The sequence below is a fragment of the Macaca mulatta genome, chromosome 7 (genome assembly GCF_049350105.2).
Source record: "Macaca mulatta isolate MMU2019108-1 chromosome 7, T2T-MMU8v2.0, whole genome shotgun sequence".
NCBI classification, from domain to species: domain Eukaryota; kingdom Metazoa; phylum Chordata; class Mammalia; order Primates; family Cercopithecidae; genus Macaca; species Macaca mulatta.
The window spans coordinates 150,441,862-150,453,994 of record NC_133412.1 but is presented as its reverse complement, the minus strand read 5'-3'; the positions used below and the strand labels follow the sequence as shown (position 1 = coordinate 150,453,994).

General features: G+C 55.3%; 1 protein-coding gene and 1 non-coding gene across 13 annotated transcripts in view; both read right to left on the bottom strand.

Annotated features, from left to right (window-relative positions):
- The window catches only part of TMEM63C (transmembrane protein 63C), a 76,522-nt gene that overhangs the window by 15,506 nt on the left and 48,883 nt on the right, over window positions 1-12,133 (bottom strand). For all 12 annotated transcript variants that reach the window (XM_077941552.1, XM_077941551.1, XM_015144244.3 and 9 more), the window contains 9 exons: window positions 11,039-11,087; window positions 8,048-8,156; window positions 6,132-6,205; window positions 5,409-5,489; window positions 5,175-5,298; window positions 4,289-4,422; window positions 2,461-2,583; window positions 1,873-2,026; window positions 166-272 (listed from right to left, as the gene is read on the bottom strand). In XM_077941552.1, the coding sequence (XP_077797678.1) occupies window positions 166-272; window positions 1,873-2,026; window positions 2,461-2,583; window positions 4,289-4,422; window positions 5,175-5,298; window positions 5,409-5,489; window positions 6,132-6,205; window positions 8,048-8,156; window positions 11,039-11,087 (955 nt within the window). The remainder of the gene's footprint in view (window positions 1-165; window positions 273-1,872; window positions 2,027-2,460; window positions 2,584-4,288; window positions 4,423-5,174; window positions 5,299-5,408; window positions 5,490-6,131; window positions 6,206-8,047; window positions 8,157-11,038; window positions 11,088-12,133) is intronic.
- Window positions 273-334, bottom strand: MIR7195 (microRNA mir-7195). Its single transcript, NR_128381.1, has one exon. It is a non-coding gene; the product is annotated as a microRNA mir-7195 (primary transcript).

Genomic DNA, 12,133 nt, shown 5'->3' with positions numbered 1-12,133 from the left:
AACATCTATTGGTCTTTGGGGATGGTTTCAGGTATCAAAATCATCCCTTATCAATCATCCTTCTTAGGCTAGAGGGGAGGCCCAAGCGCCAGGCTAGCGGGGAAGCTAAGGCAGGGGAAGAGGCTGCAGAACCCACAGGGCTAGGAGAGGAGGCCCCCAGGTCACCTGGTCCAGTGGGCCTCCAGGAAGGCGGAGAAGTAGACAATCAGAGGCAGTATCACTGTGAAGCCCCAGAGCATCACAGAGGGGAAGAACTGGGTCACAATTGGGCTCTGCAGGGGGAGAGGGGAGGATAGCAGGAGAGACGTCAATGCAAGCATCCCCTTCCCCCTGCCTCTTCTCCTCCCACTCACTCCCAGGGCTGGCTTGCTCTCCTGGAGGCTGCAAGGGGCCTGGCCCTTCTCACTGGCCTTCCTGGTCAGGCAGAGGCTGACACCCAAGGTCAAGTGGTCTAGGTCACTGGAGGAGCAGCCTGAGCTTTCCTGAGTGACTTCCTCCTAAGGCCAGAGCTAGCCGGGAGATGACATTGCCTTTGCTGTGATGACATGTGAGTGGGTGAGGAGGGGAGGATGGAGGAGTCCCCAGGGAGAACTGTGGTCCTGGGGTTGGATGGGGTCTGGGGCCTATTACAAAGTTTGCAAAGGAGAACAAAAATCAGCAGCAGAAGTGGTGCGGCTTGACTCGTGTGCGTATGTGCGCGTGTGCGTGCATGTGTGCATGTATGCATACACACGTGTTTTTTTGTTTGTTTTTGTTTTTTTTCAAGACGGAGTCTCGCTCTGTTGCCCAGGCTGGAGTGCAGTGGTGCGATCTCGGCTCACTGCAAGCTCCGCCTCCCGGGTTCACGCCATTCTCCTGCCTCAGCCTCCTGAGTAGCTGGGCCTACAGGCGCCCGCCACCACGCCCGGCTAATTTTTTTTGTATTTTTAGTAGAGACGGGGTTTCACCGTGTTGTCCAGGATGGTCTCGATCTCCTGACTTCGTGATCCGCCTGTCTCGGCCTCCCAAAGTGCTGGGATTACAGACGTGAGCCACTGTACCCAGCCTCACATGTGTTGACTGTATGTGCATGTGGGCATGCACACATGTGTTGACTCTGTGAGTGTGTGCATGTGTGCGTGTGTGCATGCACGTGTGTTGACTTTGTGTGTGTGTGCATGTGCACGTGCACATGTGTGTTGTTGGAAATGAGGATGGGGAGAATATGGAAGAAGAGACCTTCCAGGCTCATCTTCACAGTCTTGAGCCTAAAGAATTTGGAAATAGGCTAGGCTCCCTCTGACCTGCACCATCAGTAGAAGGTATCCCCTAACTTCAGAGATGGTTCCTCCAGGGCTGAGCGATCCCAGCCTAGAGTGCAGGTGTCTGGAGATGAGGGAGGTGGAGGCAGATCTGGAGTTCCCACTTCTCTGAGAGGGCTGCGTTGGGACTTACCTCACTCTTCCTCACCCTCAACCATACTACACAAACCAGGAGACTGCTGCCCTGAACAACTTGTGGAAAGCAGAGCCACTCACATTTGCCACACCCTCTGGACTCCACGCTGGCCTGGGATGACCCCGTTCATGAAGACCTCTGAGTCCATGTTGACAGGACGACACCCCCTCCAACTCACCCCAGGACCTGCCTGTGGACTCTCCACTCTCCCTCCCTGTTCTAGCCCTGGTCCCTAAGACTGGCAGTCACCCACCTTCATCCCTTTAGAACAAATCAAGCCCTACCCCACCATTTGCACCACGGCCACCTCCACAATGTTTGCACTGTATAGGGGCTCCACAGCCGCATCCCAGGGGGCCCCCCCATTCCATCCTCGCCTGAATTCTTCCTTGATCTCCCTGGGGCCCCCAGGCCTGGCCTGAGCAGAGGAGGCACCTGCAGCTTCTCGATGGGGCGGGTGACGTTGTACATGTCGATAGTGTTCATGATGATGGCAGGCGTGGTGAGGAAGAAGAAGAGGAAGAAGAGGAAGGTGTTGATTGCAATAAAGCGGGCCCACCAAAAGAAGCGGCGGACAGACAGGTGTTTCCTGGGGAGGGATGAAAGAAGGAGGCACACTTAGAGACATCAGTTCTTAGAGGCCACGTGCTGTTTGCTGCAGGCCAGCTGTGGACCCAGGCTGGCCTGGTCTAATCCAGCCTCCTGGGCCCAGACCTGCATGCAGTGAGCCCCTGGACCGCCCCCTGTAACACTGTTTATAAAGGATCCGGTGCATATAGCCAAAAAAAAAATGGACCTGAGTTCCTTCTGCAGGAAAAACCTTTTTGCTAAGGGTTGGATGCCTCCCACATTTGTGGGAATGAATCTAGTGGTACACACAGGTTGTGGTGCTTAGGAAAGCATGGAACTTAGTCCCCTTGGAGTCTCTGTTGGGCAATGACATGGGGAGAGAAGGCCCTGTCCTGCTGCCTTCTTCAGTCTCAGAGGAGCTCAGAGGAGAGGGGAGGGATGGAAAAGGCTTACCAAATAATGTCTTTGGGGTGTGGAGCCATAGTGACCCTCCAGTAATAGGATTTGACGATGGTGGTCACTGAGGACTGCTGGGGTTGCACACCACAATGGATATATTTGTAATCCTTACGGACGCTGCAGAGAGGGGAGAAGAGGAGGAGATGTGGGTCTGGGGGTGGGGGATGGGCTTAGGAGGGTCTCATGCCAGGGGCTCAGGGTCACTATGGTGGTCCTACAGATGGGGGCTCACCCCCTTCCTAGGGATTCTTGAAGCCTTGGCTATGTCTTCAGGACCTTACAGGTGGACAGTTCCTAAGGCCCAGTGTCTGGAGGAAAGGGCTTTTGAGGGTGCCTTGACTGCCCAGGAAGGGCAGGGGTGCCATGTGGTTCTGTTTCTGCCTTTCCCCTTAACAGCAGTGACAGCACATAGACACACTCTCTCTTTGAGATTTGATAAGGGAGGTACTACTTTTAGCCTCATCTTAATATCAATAGCTACTAATTATTGAGTTCTGTGTGCTAATTGATGACCAGTATCATTTCCAATGCACAGATGACTAAATCAAGGTGCCTAGAGATGTGACCAAAGAGGAGCAGGTGCTGGAGCCCCACCTCTGGCTTGCTAGCTCATATTCCGCTGTAATTAAGCCTCGGATCCTCTCTACCAAATGATGATGTCTCAAAGAATGAACAATGTTACCTTAGGTAGGTGTATTGCTTTAAACAACACAGAAATGGAATAGAAGGCATATCACTTGTCAACCTTCCGGGAGGTGAACAGGGCCGATATCAGTAACCAAATTTTCCAGATAACAAGTTGAGAGCGTAAGGAACTTGCAAAATTGTGCACCATTGTTTGTGAGCAAAATCTAGGCAGTTCTCTTCCTTTGTAGGGGTGGGGTGGGTGGGAACAATGTGCTGTACAGAATCAGTCTCCCCCGGAAAGAAGAGCCCACCCGCCCCCGACAATTATTAAGAGATAAATTCTGGAGCTCCTTTAGGACTTTGGCCCAGTCCTAAGGATCCTTCTGGAACATTCCAGAGTGGACTGAATTCATTCCTTGTCAATGCATGGGCTGCCAGAGGCTGGGGCGGAAAAGAGAGGGGACTGTAGAGCTATGAATTAGGGGAGGCCTGCAGCAGCAGAAGGGCAAGCAGAGCTTCTCTATCCTGATGCTCTCTTATGGTGAGGAGGGAGTGACGTGTGTGTCGGCTGGGCGTGGTGGCTCACACCTGTAATCCCAGCACTTTGGGAGACTGAGGTAGGCAGATCACCTGAGGTCAGGAGTTCGAGACCAGCCCAGCCAACATGGTGAAACCCCATCTCTACTAAAAATACAAAAATTAGCTGGGCTTGGTGGCGGGCACCTGTAATCCCAGCGACTTGGGAGGCTGAGGCGGGAGAATCGCTTGAACCTGGGAGGCAGAGGTTGCAGTGAGCCAAAATTGTGCCACTGCTCTCCAGCCAGGGTGACAGAGCAAGACTCTGTCTCAAAAAAAAAAAAAAACGAAAGAAAGAAAAAGAAAAAGGGATGTCATTCTTGTCAAGGACAGAAGAGGAACCATGAGGTCAAAGGCTTCTGGGGCCACCTCTGTGCTGAAGCAAGGACAGGGAGTGAGGAGCCCCGGCCTGGGCACCCCTGGAGACCGGCTGGGCCCCAGCAGCTAGGAGAAGCAGGTATGGCCATCTCATCCTACTGGAGAGCCAGAGGGCAGCTGCCTGTGAGGAGCATGGAGGGCCCAGGGGAGGCAGAAGGGGAAACTGGAGGGGGAGAGGGACGAGAGTGCCGAGAAGCAGGGGTGTTCTTGGGGCTGAGTGGGGTGCCTGCCTGGTGCTCACCGCTTGGCCATCCTGGAGTCCTGGAAGGTGACGAAGATCAGGTCCAGGCGCTTGAGCGGCACGCGGTTGAGCTCGGCATTGAACTCGTCTGTTAGCTGCTCCTCTAGCTCGCTGTAATACTGCTCTGCATCCACCTGGGGTGGCAGGCAGCCCTCAGGGCTGGGTCCAGAGCCCCAGTAAGGCCTCCCTGGTCACGAGGTTCCTCCCCACTCAAGCCTCCCTGGATTGTGGTGGCCTTGAAGCACCTCAAGGAGCCCAGGACCCTGGCTGGCCTCCAAAGTCCCACCTCTAGAACAAGAAGAGGCGATGACTGCCTTTCACCCCTGCCCTTAGATCTGGGGAAAGTGAGGCATAGCTAGGGGTACCCAGGGGCTTTCAGGCTTGGGGTGGACCCCAGAGAGGTGAGATAATGTGTTTGCTGCATTTCCACAAGAGAGGGTGATTCTTTTCCTGGGATGGCAGAAGTTCGGTGTGGTCCTGAAGCAGGTGTCTGAGTCTTGACGCCTTCTTTGAGCCACAGTGGTCAGGTGATAAGACAGGCTGCTGCCTTCAAATGTTTCTGTCCTATCTCTTTGGGAGCCTGAGGCCTGGCAGCCTCGTGTAGCCTGCTGTGTTTTCTCTGGTCCTTCTCTCTCATTCTCCCATCCAAGACCAGAAAGGAGACAAGAGCAAGCTTCCCTGCATTGTTCTGAAGGTGGCCTCCAGAAAGGCTCCCATCTCAACAGAGAGGCAGGACATGGTGGATGGGGAGGGAGGAGCTGGGTGGGGAGCACTGGAGCAGACCTGAATGGGGCCTGGGGCCCAACAGTGCGGGTGAAGGCACAGATCCTAGAGCCCCAGGACCCTACCGCTCCCTTGCTGTGCTCCCGATGCTCAAGCCAGTTACCTCCTTGAAGCAGGTCCAGCACTTGCAGAAGCACAGGCGGGCGCAGGGGTGGATCCTGATCATCACCTTCCCAGTCTTCTTGGCCTTGGCTGTGTAGAAGAGCCGGCCCCGCATGGCGTGGCGCCTGCCAGCGGTGGGCAACGGGAGAAGGACCTGCAGGTCAGGGACCAGCAGAGCCCCATCCTCCCCTTTTACCCCCACCCCGGGCGCCGAAAGGCCCCGCTGCAGCCTCACCTCTGATCGTCCAAGTCGATCAGGTTCCTGACGTCGTAGCAGAAGTGGACTCTGGTCACGACACTGCCTGGATAGGCCTCGCTGCAGCCACAAACATGGGTGCTGAGTTGGCCTGTGGGGTGGGGATGTGCTGCCCCTAGCCCCTGCCCAGCATGTCGGCCCCCAGGGCTGGGGGGCTCAGCTGCCTGGTGTTCCTGGATGGGAGACTCCATCTCTGCTCCTAAAGCTGAACCTCAGGGTTTGAACCTTGGTGATCTGAGAGCTGTCAAATCCTTCCTACATAACTCAGAACAGGGCCAAAGGGTGGAGCTCCACCCGAGGGGAACCCAGGAGAGAGCTGTTCACGAAGAGAGAGTCAGCTCAGTGAACAGTGTCCTTGGGGTTAGGAACTTGGGGTCACAAAAGATGTCTCCAGATGATCTGCTCTAAATAGCTGTGATCCAGGGTTCCCTGTGCCCAGTAGTTGGAGCAACTGCAGAAAGGAAAACTCCTATCACCCCTATCACAGCCATGCAGGAAGTCCCTGACTTCAGAAACCCTGCTCCAGCTCCAGTGGCCCTCCCCATTCTGCAAAGCTTTTCAGATCCTGAGCTCAGTCCAGGGAGAGCCACCCTGGGGTGTCCCAGTCCCACCATCCTGCACCAACTCACTACCCGCTTGAGGACCCAGGCAGGGTTACGGGGAGGAAGCCATCCACGCCTCGGCCCACCCCAACCCACTTACTGAAAATGCTTAATGATGATTTCTGGGTCTTCAATGTCCTTGGGCACATAGGTGATCATTAGCGTCCTTGTGACCTGGGTGGGAATAATCAATGAAGAAAGAAGACTGTGCTTGCATAGGAATTCCAGACACCTGAGTCTTTTGGTGGCCCGGAGTCTCCTGGGAGCAGGCCTGCTCCCAGCAGGCTGCTGATGCCAGTGTCTCCTTGCTGAGACAGCCAAGAAAGCCAAAGCCAAGCTGGGACACTGTGGGCCAAAATAGTGCCAGCTTCCTTAACCCACAGTGGCCCAGCTGAGCCAGGCAGCTCTGAGGTTGGTCCATTGTGCTTCTGTTCTCCTCTGTGCCCAGCTGTGGGTGCCCTGCCACAGACCACTGTGGTGAAGGGAGGAAGGGCTGGAAGCCGCCATCAGGCTGGGGTGGAGGATCAGAGCTCCATGATTGGAAAGAGCTGCCCGAGCGACCCCACAGTGATTTCTGCTCTCCCTGTAGCTTCCACTACTCCAGCATAAAGCCTCACATTGCTAGAGAAATCCCTCACATGAGACTGGGTGGGGGAGCTGGGAAGTAAACAAGACTCTGGGGAGAGGATAGGGAAGCTTCTCACGAACTTCACATTTTATTCTGTGAATGGGAAATATCTTCCTGGGTCGTCACCGTTAAGATGACAGTCTGATAAACTGCGCTGCAAGAATCAGGGGTCTTGAAAGAGGCTTCTGGTAACAATAAGGAAAGCTGAAGTAGCAGACACCAGACTGGTCAAGGGTGACCAAGCCTCCACGCCTGGCAGGCTGAAGCATTTGGGTTCACTTTTCAGGGAATGTGGATTTGCACTCTGGGGTGGGTTCAAGTGAATCAGGCCTTTTGAATGGATGGCTTGGAAGGAGCTGACTCCACACCACTGAACCATTGAAAGGCTGAGGACAGGAGCCAAGGATGCTCATCCTCGCTGTTGCCCCTCCCCACCAGAGCATGGGTGCTGGTCCAGATGGGTGGCACTGCTGGTGCCTGCCCGTGGCCCCCCATCAGTCATCTCTGCACACCAAAGCCTGCGGCATGCTGCAAACACAGCGACTGTTCTTTCCCGGCCTTGGGGCATGTTCTGCTTTTGTGCAGGGCAAGCATTCATTGAGGTTTAAAGCCCCCAAGTGCAACCCTCAATGAATGGTGGACAGGGAGCTGGTGGAAAAATACCCCGATTGCTCACCTCCAGGAAAATTCTGGGGCATGTGTTCTACACCAACTCCCAGAATTCCCAGGTCATAAAGCTCCAGCTGCCTCCAGTGGTAAGCTGCCCCTCTATGCTCCCTTTTTTTTGGTTGCCTTTGCATCCTCACTCCCTTACTGGCGTTTCCTGGGATCACCTCCCATAAACAAGTGCTACTCAATCCAAGTCTCAGGGTCTGCTTGGATGGGGTCACCCAAACTGAGACGGTGGGGAAACACAGGGGGTCTCTGACCTCAGAGAGATTGCAGAAGGGCAAGGCATGGCCCTAGCAGGAGTGGGCAGGGCCAGGTACACTAAGTAGCAGCAGTTCAGCAGGGCCCTGACAACTTAGCATGGAGGCCCCCGCTGGTCCACTGGGCCTTGTTAATCCTTTAGTTTTCGGATGGTGGGAAGTCCAAGAGTCCCTGGGGAGGGGCGGGGCAGCAGAGGGGCAGGGATAGGAGGTACCTGGGCAGCAGCTATTTACCAACCAGTCTGAAAGTTCATTGGGGGTGATAGGGTGGAGGAGGGTGGAGGAGGGTGAGAGGTGGGGGCCAGATAATTGTTACTAGGGCTGAAGGGAGGAAGCTTGGCCCCTGCTCAGGTGAAACCGCCCCCTCCCATCTGCCACAGTCTCCCTGGACCCTCTGAGGGCTTCTCTGAGGGCTGGGAGTGGTCGGCCCAGTGGGGAGCAGCTTTGTAGGCCACTTACCTTTTGGCTATTCCTGGGCGCAAACCTCAGGCAGTGATGAGCCATGAACACAAAGTTGGTGATGAAGTAGAAGAAGGACAGCAGGCTGTGCAGCCACAGGAGCTTGCTCCTACAGGGAGGCAGGCAGCAGCAGTGAGGTCAGCCTGCGAGCTCCCCAGAGCCCACTGCACGCAGACCCCTGGGCCTCCTCCTGCCATCAGTCTCCTGGGGCCTCCCAACCTCTCACAGTCTCCTCAGACCCCAACCCATCGCAGTCTCCCAGGACTACCCCCATCCATCACAGTCTCCCCACACCTCCACCCATCACACTCTCCCCACACCCCCACCCATCACATTCTCCCCACACCCCCATGCATCACAGTCTCCCCACACCCCCATGCATCACAGTCTCCCCAGACCCCATCCATCACAGTCTCCCCATATACCCCCACCCATCACAGTCTCCCCAGACCCCCCACCCATCACAGTCTCTCCACACCTCCACCCATCACAGTCTCCCCAGACCCCCCACCCATCACAGTCTCCCCATACCCCCACCCATCACAGTCTCCCCAGACCCTCCACCCATCACTGTCTCCCCACACCTCCACCCATCACAGTCTCCCCAGACCCCCCACCCATCACAGTCTCCCCAGACCCTCCACCCATCACAGTCTCCCCACACCTCTACCCATCAGTCTCCCCAGACCCCCCACCCATCACAGTCTCCCAAGACCTCCACCCATCACAGTCTCCCCAGACCCCCCACCCATCACAGTCTCCCCACACCTCCACCCGTCACAGTCTCCCCACACCTCCACCCATCACAGTCTCCCTAGACCCCCCACCCATCACAGTCTCCCCAGACCTCCACCCATCACAGTCTCCCCAGATCCCCACCCACCACAGTCTCCCCAGACCCCCACCCATTGCAGTCCCCCTGGACACCTCCCCCACCCATCGCAGTCTCCTAGGGCTCCCTGCTCCCTCCCACCCATCACAGTTTCCCCGGACCCCCCATCCCACCCATTGCAGTCTCCCTGGACCCCCTAGCCGGTCATGGTCACAGTCTCCTTGGACCCGTTCCACCAGTCGCAGTCTCCTGGGACAGCCCCACCCATCTCAGGCTCCCTGGACACCTCCCCCGACCCATCACAGTCTCCCAGGTCTCCCTCCCAGCCATCACAGTCTCCCCAAATATCTCCCCATCCATTGCAGTCTTCTCAGACCCTCCCCTCCCACCGATCACAATCTCCCAGGACCCCCCTCTCCCAGCCCACATGCAGTCTCTCCAGGAACACCTTCTTGGAGTCCAGACACTCAGGTGCCTTGGAAGGGGCATCAGTGGTGAGAAGGGGTCTTGCTCCAGCTCATGAGGGAGATGTGTATTGAGTGTTTACTCTGAGCCAGATCCAGGTGGGACTTAGTGCATGGTGTGCATTTTCTCACTAGACTCAACCACACACATAGCCATGCATGTGGTTATCTTCACTTCACTCAAAGGGAAATGAGGGTGAGAGAGGGTTGGTGACCCACCCAAGGTCACCGTAGCAGTGGTGCACTGGGAGGTGAGCCCAGAGCTGCTGAAGAACTTAAGATTCATCACTGTAACACCATCCTGCCAGCTGCTGTGGCTCAGGCCCCCATGGTTGCCCAGCAGACCAAGTGAGGAAGAACCTGGGTTACCTGCAGGCCTTGAGGAAGGAGAGCCAGATGGTTTGCAGCACCGCCCCCGGGGTAGGAGAGTCATGGCACTTGGGCCATGTTTGCCATCCCTGCTTTCAACTCACGTGATGCCATCCCAAAGCATCTGGCTAGGATTGCTACTCAGAAATAGGGCCCACCTTATTCCACATGGTTAGAGGGGAGAAAGGTCACCTTGCTTCAAAAGGTGCCTGGCACCTCACACGCCATTGCCATCTGCTAGATGCCTCCACCCTCAGTTTTCATAGAGGGGCAAGGCTACATGGTCTCTACAGAACGCTCCAGCTCTCTGCCAGGATGGATTCATGGAGACTGATGGCTTTTTGCTGTACTACTAGAATTCACTTTTTGTTGGGAAGATGTAGGTACCTCGGGCCAGCAATGGGCCTTGGGAAGGAGCCGATATCCCTGCTCTGGTTGGCATCCCCAGGGGAGGATATGGTGAAAGCAGAGATGAGAGGATGTCATAGCCCCTTTCTGCTGATTTCAGAGCTTGGGTTAAGCCAGTCTGCTCCAAGGTGTATTGCAGGAGAGCAGGGGCAGAGGGACAGGGGTGGGAGGAGGCGAGATGGGGCAGGGGTGTGTGAGCCCCACTCACACTGGCTGGAACTGCTTCTGCAGCTTTGTCAGGAATCAGCCAAGCTGGCCTAGACACCTAGGCCATGGCACGGCCCAACAGGGCCGCATTTGCCTCGGGGTAAATTGATATGCCACCAGCCAGGTCGGCTGATGTTGGAATCCACAGGTTCCTGGCCTGTGAGGGGAAGGAGCTGAGAGAGTATGTTCACCAGCCCTTCCCCAGTGATGGACATGGATAAGGACTGAAGCTCAGTGTTGGGGGCACACTGCTTCAGACCCAGGGCCAGTTAATGGCAGAGGGGGGACATGAGTCTGCTGTGGGACTCTGAGGGGGACTGTCAGGCCCGTGATTCACTCAGGTGTATGACGGCTGACTGGAGCCTATTGGTGACAGGAAAACAATGTTCAATCTCTTTCAGCACAGGGCCTCTGCCTCTTAGGATCTGGCTACACGAAGCAAATAGGACCATTTCTCCACGTCTTCATGAGTGGCCAGTTTGGGCAGCTCCACTCATGACAGATGAGGACACAGGGTCTCATCTCACACCAAGAGCCCTGCCCCACCGAGAGGATGCAGCTTCCGGCATCTCACTCAGGACCCGGTTCCCAGGGAAACCAGGCCGTTCTTATCAGCAAAACGGTGCCCATGTTACAAACTGACATGTGAGACCTCCTCTCCACACCAACACCCCCAGCCAATGGAATGGGAGCTTCAGATCAGGTACCTACTCTGTGGAGACATTGACAATGGTGGTCCGAGCAAAGTGACTGCTCCAGTCTGAAAGAGAAAGAAGTTGCTGGCTCCTCAGTTGCTGTGGGGCACCAGAGTTCAAGGTTCCTGGACGAATGCCTGGGGTCTGGAGATGCTTGCCTTTGTCCTCCTCTTCCTTCCGGTTCCCCAGAGCTTGTCCCCAACTTTTAACAAAAACATCAGAGGCCTCTTTTCCCTGGCACTGCTGACTGGGGCTCTCGGGAGGAAAGCGTACACACTTCTTTGTGTGGTATCTCCAGGGCACGATTGGCGCATAATGGACACCCAGTGAATGCTTGTTGAAGGTACCAGCCATCCAGCCATGAGCAGAATGATGACATTAGCAACACTATTACCACTGGCAATGTCCAGAAAAGGCAACACTGCCTTATTCAGAGGAAATCCTTCTGGCTAGGTGTATTAGTTTGACGGTTCGGACACTCCCTTGTAAAATGTGTCTAAAAATCCTGCATGATATGATCACTGCCAACATACCAGCTCTTAGGATAAGACAAGACAAGGACTCAGATGTTACTCTAGTAGTGGAATTTGGTGGTATGGACACTGTGTGCTAAACTGAATTCAGGTCTACCTCTGGCCAAGGACAAACAGGTAGAAACCTGAGGAATCAAGGTAAAGCTGGTTTCCACTGGGGCATTTAAGGTGCTATTCTGCACCACCCAGTTGTGCAGTCTTCACACAGCTCCGTTCAGCTTCATGATTCTAAGTGAAATACTACTTGCTATTCATTGAGCATCTACTACGTCTATCAAGCACTGTGTAGGTATGTGATCTCCCAATCCCTAAGACAGCTGAGGAAAGTGAAGCTCGGGAGACTGATTTGCCATATACTAGGTTAAATCACATGTTAGCGGCCAGGCTTGGTGGCTCATGCCTGTAATCTCAGCACTTTGGGAGGCTGAGGCGGGCGGATCACTGGAGGTCAGGAGTTTGAGACCAGCCTGACCAACATGGTGAAACCCCGTCTCTACTAAAAATACAAAAATTAGCCAGGTGTGCGGGCAAGTGCCTGTAATCCAAGCTACTCGGGAGGCTGAGGCAGGAGAATCACT